General features: G+C 37.5%; 1 protein-coding gene across 1 annotated transcript in view; it reads left to right on the top strand.

Annotated features, from left to right (window-relative positions):
- LOC106534972 (spectrin beta chain, non-erythrocytic 1) overlaps positions 1 to 9,391 on the top strand; it is a gene marked incomplete at its 3' end in the record, with an annotated part of 41,098 nt that overhangs the window by 2,470 nt on the left and 29,237 nt on the right. Inside the window, 1 exon segment of the mRNA XM_014031798.1 lies at positions 3,042 to 3,335. Coding sequence (XP_013887252.1) covers positions 3,182 to 3,335 — 154 coding nt within the window.

The following is a 9,391-nucleotide window of genomic DNA, read 5'->3' on the forward strand; positions in this document are numbered from 1 at the left end:
CACACACACACACACACACACACACACACACACACACACGCACGCACACATGGTGGTGTATCGGAGCCTCCAATGCAGAGTACTCCACTGCAGTGGGACAACTGGAGATCAGAAGATGGGTTAATGCTCTGATTATAGAGGATCAAAGGGCCTCAGCAGCTTGATTTTTGTTACTATTTTTAAAATAAAAATATATATTTTTTAAATAAATAAATGATTTTAAAGGAACGGCGTCTGGTGTAAAACACTAACAAATCTTCAGAGTGGCAACAACTGAAGAAAGGAGCAGCCAAAAGAAGAAAAATAAAAGTGAATAATTAATGATTTAAGTTTTTAAGGTTGGGATTATTTGAGTTTTAATCTATAAAAAATACAAGTATTGAACTTAAGCTTGTCTGTAACTGCAGAGAAACACTAACAAAACTTAAAAGATCAAATAAAAGCAGATCTGACTTTATTCATCTTCATTTCTTAAATTGACTTTAAAATAAAATCAGAATTCCTGTAGGAACTCAGACATATTTCATGCAGAAACATGATTTAAAGTTTAAACATGTCGCAGAAAAGTTGGAATTTACATGAGTTGTCAGTTTTTACTCAGCGACAGCTTAAGTTGAATAATTTTTGGAAAAGTTGCTCTCATTTTTTAACTATCCAAATCTTCCCACAGAGTGCAAAGAACACAACAAAACATCCAAAGCTTCGGAGCTCAGATATTTTTTCTTCAAAACTGGAAGTGAAGGTTATTTTTAACTTGACATAAATAAATAAAACATTGTAAAAATATAGAAATTAGCTAGTATAGCCAAAGACAACCAGTATTTGTCTGAGGCTTACTATTTAGTCGGCAAAATGTAAAACGGTGCTTTAAAACGTAGTTTCATCATATTTGGGATTTTATATGAAAAGTTGGTTCACAGAATGAAACCTTTTGTTAGTAAAACATCCTTTTATTCATGTTTAAACAGAACATGTAATATTTTCATAAAATGCTTACACTTTTTGTTTGCAGATTTACTTTTTATTGTAGAAAAAAAAACTCATAAAATAGCTTTTTTTAAAAGTTAATCATCACATTTGTGCAGCAGTAAAGGAAAGCTCCTTTGATAGAAACATGTTGTGATGTGTGTGTTTGAGTCCTGCCTGATGATGACACGGTGATGGTCGTCCTGTCACGTCAGCTGCTCGTGTTCTGCAGAGCAGCCGTGACGACGGCGACTCGTTGCGAAGAATCCATGTCTGCAGGATGAAATCTGACCTGAGAGCTGCAGATCTGTCTGCGTTTGTTGAGTCATGCTTGCGTCTGCTGATGCTGTGCCGAGTCATGCTGCTGAGTCTCTGTTGACCTGCTCACATTCATCAGAGTGTCTCTGTCAGCGAAGACTCAAAGTGTCAAACCAGACAACAGCTGCTCTCATCTGGTCTGAAACTGAGCCGAAGAAAGACATTTAATCTGTTGGTATTAAGAAGGAAGCTCCAAATAATCACATTCATCAACAAACAGATGAATGATTGTTACATAGCTGCTCTGGAAAAAATGTTAAATATAAATAAGTTCTCTGAAAGAAACTGGAGACAACAGTTTCACTTTCATTAAATGCTGAATGACTTTACAGAAATTAGCAGAAGACTGAGTAGAAAAACTAAAAAGAAGAAGAGCTAAAATAAGGAAAAGACTAGCTGAAAGCTAATAATATAGTAATAGCTAGTAATATCAGACAAAAAAATAGCAAGAGGACAATGTTTTCAAACTTATTAAAGAGATCATGGGGAAAATAAAGTGAACATTTCGATAAAGTATAAAAGTTCAAGGAACATTTGCTGAATGAGTTGAATGTTTTCATGTAAGGATTCTAAAATAAACAAGTAGGTCGCAAAATCATTTTTAAAATTTAGGATACATCAGTGAATGGTAATTAATAGGAGGTTCTTTTTTCCTCATGTTTGACAGTCAAAAACATCTAAGTTTAAATATAAAGTCGTAGTTTATTCTATCTTATTCCTTAAAGATTTTCTCAGATTATGTTAATCTGGAATGAACCTAGTTCAGTATTTTCAACATTAATTATAAAAAAAAAAAGTCTAAATTGTGGTCCTTCCTGGAGGTGCTGCAGTAACGTGTTTGAACCAGAAGGAGGCAGTGTTTCCTCATTGTGGAGATTAAACTGGCTGAAGCTGGAACAGCCAATCACAGAGCAGAGTCACAGTCACGTGACTTCTCTTTAACACAGTGTTATGTTTCATTACTCTGTAAACCTGAGCTGAACATCTGAAAATACTCAACATTTTAGGTTAAAAATCAGGTGAAAACTTATTAAAAACCACACATACAACAGGAAATGTGGATTTGAGCCAAATAAACTAAATACTTTTAAAATAAATTTATTTAAATATTGATTTTTATTGTTTAAATTTTAACTAAAAACTACTTTATAGACACAAAAACAGCAGAATCACTCGAAATTATAAGACATCACATCATTAAAGCTGTCAAAAAATGACTTCCTTTTTGGCTCATTTAAAAACAGTTGATTATTATAAATTAAACAGGAAAATCATTTCTCAACGGGCTGTTCAGGAGAGCAGTCTGAGCAGACTTATTTCCACAGCTAAGTGTGAAAATCTCCACATGGCTGTAAAATCTGAGGTGAGCTCTGACTTCTTCAGGTAACAGAAACACAACAAACAGGCATGTAAATTACTCATCTTTGATTCACAGGAAATTATCAAAAAGGTCGTTTTTTTTATGTTTTAAATAAAAATAATGTCTGTGTTTATCAACAAAGTCAAATCTCACAGAAGTTAAACCTGTGAAATGGTTGAGGAGCTTTATTCACTATTAAAAAATACAAAACCGGTTTAATGATTGAGCTGTGCAACACATGGTTATTTATGAAAACAGAAAATAGTCTTTGACTGACTGATCACAGCTGGAGGGTATTTAATATTTTTTATTTAAAAGCCGTCTGAGTTTGAACCAGTCTGCCGTCAGACAGGCGATGGAGGAAACCAATAACTCCTCTCTCTGTGGCTCCCTGCAGGTTTTCTCCAAACGCCTCGGCCTTTCCACTCACAGCCGGTCTCAGAGAGCAGGAGGGTCCGCTGATCACCGCAGCAGCCAGCAGTTGGAGGGGCAACGAGGGCGGCACCGGGGGGGCGGCGGAGTCACGGCGAGGTCAACATGACGTCGGTGGCGGCGGAGCTGGAGCACATGGAGATCCAGCAGCAACAGTACAACAACGACGGCGTCAACAACCGCTGGGATGCTGACGACTGGGACAACGAGAACAGCTCGGCTCGGCTGTTCGAGCGCTCGCGCATCAAAGCTCTCGCAGGTACGGGGCCGGGTGGGTGGAGGGGGCGTGGCCTAAGTGTGGCTCTGTGACAGATTTGCAGTGTTGTTCCTGTTGGTCACATGCAGACTCTCCGGCTGTGTGAGACTCATGTTAGGGTCGTTGCTGCTTATTTCCAGAGGTGATTGTGTCGTTTAAGCTCAGAGGATTAGATTAACTGGATTACTTCATCCAGCTAACAATGTGGTTCCAAGCTTGGGTTTAGATTCAGACACATCACTGCTGTCAGGTTGGGTGTTAGTCCTGTAAGAGTCGGAGTTCTTGGATTCGTTCTGAGGTCTCAGAGTTTAATTCACAGATACACACAGATCCTTTAAACACCAAGCTGACACAGGAAAAATGGAAATCAGGAATGTAGAAACAACCATAAACAAGAAAATCTGTCAGATTCTGGCTTCATTTTTGTGTGTTTTATCTTGTTTTGAATGGATGTGAACAGAGAGCAACTTAAATTATGATCCAACTCATGATTAATGAACCACGATGCTGATAATATCACAACATCATCATTGAATTCATAGCCTGCTAAGGAATCCAAAAATGATCAATCTACATATGAGTACAGAAATCCTTTATTCTTTTCTTTGGCTGGTTTATAACCAATCACTTGTGTTCAGCTCCTTCACACGGAGCCTCGAGTCCAGACACTGTTGGAAAACAGCTGATTACAAAGTCTCATCGTAATTAATCATTCAAATGTTAATTATCATATATTAAATCACATACAATACTGCATTGGGTTCAATATTGAATTGTGTTATTTAGCATCATGTTATTGGATTATATCATCAATCATGTTAATTATGTAGATACTCATAATCTCAGCATATATCTCATCTTATTGTATCTTACATGTGACTCCTCTCCTCCAACTGAGGAAGCATTGATTGAAAAGTTTGTAATAATTGACGAATAAATACCTTTGGATCCCTTAAAGGAAATGTCTTAAATTTAACCCAAAGTAATATTTTGAAGCACTTTTCTGAGCAGCACTAACAAAGATCAGAAGAGCTCAAAGTGTTCACACCAGCAAATCTGTTTTCATTAGCAGCTGGGTAATCCCAAGATTCAAATATGGTTTGAGGTTTCCTACAGTGACGTCCTCATTAGAACACACTAAAAATAGGATTCAGACCAATCTTTTTCCAAAGATGTTCCCAATTCAATCAAACTATGTTTCTGAAGCAGCTCAGATTGATCCTGTACCAGAATGTAGCTTAAAAAGACAGGAATCTGAGAAATGTTTAGTTTATTCAGAACAAACATGATTTAATCCCTGAAATGGTCTTATGATCACACATCATCTCCTTTTACTAGCTTTACATTTATTGTGTCATACCTCACTGTATCATATATGCTCATTGTATTAGTAGTGCCCCCATACCGAGTATACGTACAAGTACTTGTACTTATACTTACACAAAATGCCCTGAAACCCAGAACTGATACCAATACAGATATCTACAATCGGTATCAATACTCCATTGAATGTGTTACAGTTTACATTTCAAGTGAAAAGTTTCAGTTCCATTTTTAAGAAAGTTATGTTATGTTGTGTAATACCAACTTTTATTTAACTTTATGTCTTGTTATGATGTCATTCCCCCGTCATAAACATACCCAGAGGATTGCTTTACTGAAACAAGACCAATTTCAAGGCATTTAGATGTCAAGTCTGATTTATTTCTGCTAAATACAGTTTTTATAACAATTGAAGGTAACATAATTACTTGATTGTGGTATTGAGTTATGTGCCTGGAAAATACATAACACCGCCCTTTTAAAATCAGTGTAACGTTTAGGTTCTAACTCAGTAAGTACTTTTCAAAAATGGAAACTTGGACTTTCAAAACTTTTATTAGATTAAAATAAAATGTAATAAAAGTTTTGAGTTTTAATAACCAAAACTATTGACCTAACTAAGCTTTTAAACATTATGACAAAATCGCAAATGCACATTTTTAGGTTTTTATCATAAGTGCAGTTTGATTTATTTTTTTAACTATAATAACTGTAAATAACTAACTGTTATTTTGGACTGAAAGTCATTAATAATCCATTACCTAATGAACAATCTTTGCATTATATAAATTAAAACACTCATCTCACTTAAAAAACTACCACCCTGTTAGTGTCAGCATTAATCTTGAACAAAGCTTCTCTTCATAAATAATGTGCTGCATGAGATCATCACCGTAACTAATGAGGTGAAACTATTTTCTCTTCAGCAAACTGTAGCTGCTGATGTGATCACGAGTTGGTGCTGATTGTTGCTCACATGCTTCAGAGATGTTTGTGTGTTGCACACATTTCACTCCCTTGTCCTGCTGAATTTTTTTTATACGATGGCCAACTCCATCAGTCGAGTCCCACTTCACTAAATAATTCACCGCAGTGTTAAATATGCACAAAGAGGCTCCTGGTTTGCTTTTAAATGTCTGTGGGCGGAGCCCGCATTTCCTGCAGGCGGCAGAGGAACAGGAGCCATGTTGGCAAACAAAGTCAACACAAAACACTGAATCAAAAAATTTGATGAAATTAGACTTTTTTCTGTTTCAAACTGTTGTAAAACTTGTAAAAGTGGAAAAAATTCTAGTAAAAGTTCAAAGATGAGGAAAACGGCTGAACAAGTAGAGTTTTATTTCTTGTTTCACAAAGGTGAAACCTGTTTTTACAGCACCTATTTGTGGATGAGTGCCAAAGCAGATAAATTGTAAACTGCTTGTTATAAACTGATTTGAACCGATACCTGTTTGATTTTAGATCTGTCTTATTTTCAGATAAATGAAGGTGAAACTGAGAATTTTCTCCAACTTGTGGCGAAGCTAACATCAGATTTAGTTGGTGTGAGTGGGTTCTGATGTTACCTTTGGTTCTTTGGTGAAATCTAATAAACCAAATGAAAGTTGTTTTCTGAAAGACATGGTGTATCATGTTTTAAGAACACTGAGATCATTTTAACCAATTTAATCACCTCAGATGCTCTGTTATTGTGACAGACCGTTCCTGGATGGCAGCCAGAGACCATATTATAGAGTTGCAGGACAGATAATATAAACGCTCATATGATATAATTGATATAGTGGTAATCAAACTCAAAGTTCTTATCGACCGTCTAGAATCAGTCAGGAGTGGTTTAGAGCACATTGATCATGGAAACCCTTTAAGAACTGGTTTGTCTTTCTTTCACAGAGCCGGGTCTTTGGTTTGATCAAGTCTTTTTGTATCCAAGAACGTTAGTGGCATCGTTATCCTGGACAGCCATTACAGAGACTGTGTAGACAGAGGCAGAACGTCAGATGAGATGTTTGTAAAAGTTTTAGGACAATATCTCACTGGGTTATGACTGGTGATGACAAACAGTAGTTGAGACTAGGTGTTAGTGCTGGGTGGTATGACCCAAATTTAATATCATGGTATTTTCAACATTTACACTGGTTTCATGGTATATCACGGTATTTTGCTTTTCATCACAGGTCAGCTAATAATAAAATGCACAAACACTGCTTATTGACTTTTTTTCTTTTACTGTACCTCTGTCTGTGTCTCTGTTTCCCTCCTCTTGTACATCTTTTCTTCTTTGCCTGGTTGTAGACAGTTATCGTGCATGTTGGCCCGGTTGTGAAGGGTTGAGAAAAGATCAGCATCGGATCTATCGTGTGTTAATAAACTTAAAAGGACGACTCACCTTGCACACCAGTCAACTCAGCTCTACTACAAAACTACTTCCCTGGCTTTTTCACAATAGAACCACGCTAAAGTCTCCTTGCATCTCCATATTAACGTTGTACATTAAATCTAACCGTGCACGTCACTGAAGAGGCGTTGGCAAAAACGGGATGTTTCTTTTTTTTTAGGTCAGTCAATATAAGCAGCGGAATCGCCACCCGCCACTAACAAGCTGCTTCAACAATAATATTAGCATACTAATGCGTATAGCGGTGCCACGAGGAAAAGTGTCCCCCAGGAAACAGTTCACTGGCAGCTGCGACGAAAGGTGCTGAACGTGTTCAGGCTATTTAAATCGGTATGTCGGTATTCAGTTAGTTCATATCATAACAGGAATTAAAATTGTATTCATTATGAACCGGTATACCACCCAGTGCTATTAGGTGTAAATCGGCCGCCCGAAATATCGGCACTGATATCCTTAATTTTCAGAGATTGGCTGATACTTAGATAAGATCGTTGGATAAGATCAGGTTCTCATCTACCTCCATAAAGATATGAAAAACACTGTCCCCTTCTGCTCTGCTGTTACTCTACCTAATGTCCAGTTAAAACAAGTTTGCATTGTTTCAAGGGTATTGTTCTGTGTCTTTTAATAAAATAAGAGAGACATTAAAGGTGCATTGTGACCTTATAACACCTGATTTTATTTTAAAAAATCAGTATCGACCAAAATCTGAATCGACAGGTCAGACTTTTTAAGGATCGGTGATGGCCAGAAAACTGCAATCAGTTCACCCCTAACTTATTTTCTTTGGTAAGTTGCCAGCCCTTACTCTCAATGTAGAAACTTTTGTCAACTTCTGTAATTCTAGAGCTCTAGACCAGTTTGCATTAGGATTGGGCAATATTGGCAAAAACTTAAATCACTATAAATTGAAGCATTTAGCCAATAACAATTAATTTGGCAATAGATGAAAGTTGCACTAGCATGTCTTTGACTCTATATCAGTTATCCTGTGTTCTTAAATTAAATCAGTCAAACCAACTTCTTCATTTTAGCAGGTGAAATTAGTGAGCTGTGAATTGAAACCCACTTCTTTAATGTGGAGTGGCAGCACCTTTAGTAATGCAATATACCACAAGCTTATGTGTGCTTGATAGTAAGCGTGCATCACACACAAACACATGGCACTATAATCACAGTAACAATGTGGCAGACATTAACTGGCGACAGTTTTTTGGACAATTACCGTAATTGCACAAGATACGATTTTGCCCAATCCTGGTTGGCATGGAGTGAGTCAATGTTGCACTTAGACCAAACACTCACAAAGGTTCACACTATTTAATTTAGCACCTTATACCTGCCTAAAAAGGATGGTTTATATTCCACCAGATGCGAAACAGCGGATCAGTGATGACGTCATATTGGACGTCTTTCTCATTTTGAGTGTTTCTACTCATAGAAGATGCAGGGAAATAAATCATTATAATCCATCCCACATCACTCCCCATGTAGATGACACTGCACACACAGCTAAGCATTTAGCAGGATACATGGTTGTTTTCTCACTTGATGATGTAACAGATCTTTCAAGAGAGGCTTGTGTTAGATAAGTTCGACTAGTAAAACCTTTTTTTTTCTTTGTTAGCTGCAGAGATTGAAAGAAGATGTGAACATCAGTTGCACATTCCAACTTTAACACACAGCTTCTGGGAGTGGACCACTTTAAACAAAATGACACGCTGCTCCACAAAAACAAACATGCCCACAAAGTTTGGACCAATCCAATATGTGTGATTGGTTATTGTGGTTTTCAAGATGGAGTTCTGACTGGAGGCAATGTAAAAGACGGTGTGTGAGTATAAATCAGCCTTCAGATAAATGTCTCACTGGTCTGAGACTGTCACAGACTAGATGAGGACACAGATTTAAGAGGAGAAACCTGCTAATTATCATTTTGAATCACACTGAACGTCATGTTGGTTAAAACTCCTGGTGAATTGGCCCTTTTGAAAGATCTGCTCCTAACGAGCTGAGTCAGCAGCCGGTTCCTTCTGTCTGATTTACTCTGAGTTAGGAGCCACACCATGAAACACCAGCATCCAGACAGGGAGACACTCTGCAGAGGACAGGTAACTTTGCTCCAATAAAGACAGGAACAAGACTTTTCGTTGCGTTTCATTTACCGTAGCAGCCGGTGTAACGTTGGAGCCCGTCAGTAAACCTGACGGAGCCTCAGTTCACTGACTCAGTCTGAAAACTGATGCTGAGACATGAATGTTTCCTGCTGCCTCAGCCTCTCAGTGTGTGTGTGTGTGTGTGTGTGTGTGTGTGTGTGTGTGTGTGTGTGTGTGTGTGTGTG

The sequence above is a fragment of the Austrofundulus limnaeus genome, unplaced genomic scaffold, assembly GCF_001266775.1.
Source record: "Austrofundulus limnaeus strain Quisiro unplaced genomic scaffold, Austrofundulus_limnaeus-1.0 Scaffold1321, whole genome shotgun sequence".
Taxonomy (NCBI): domain Eukaryota; kingdom Metazoa; phylum Chordata; class Actinopteri; order Cyprinodontiformes; family Rivulidae; genus Austrofundulus; species Austrofundulus limnaeus.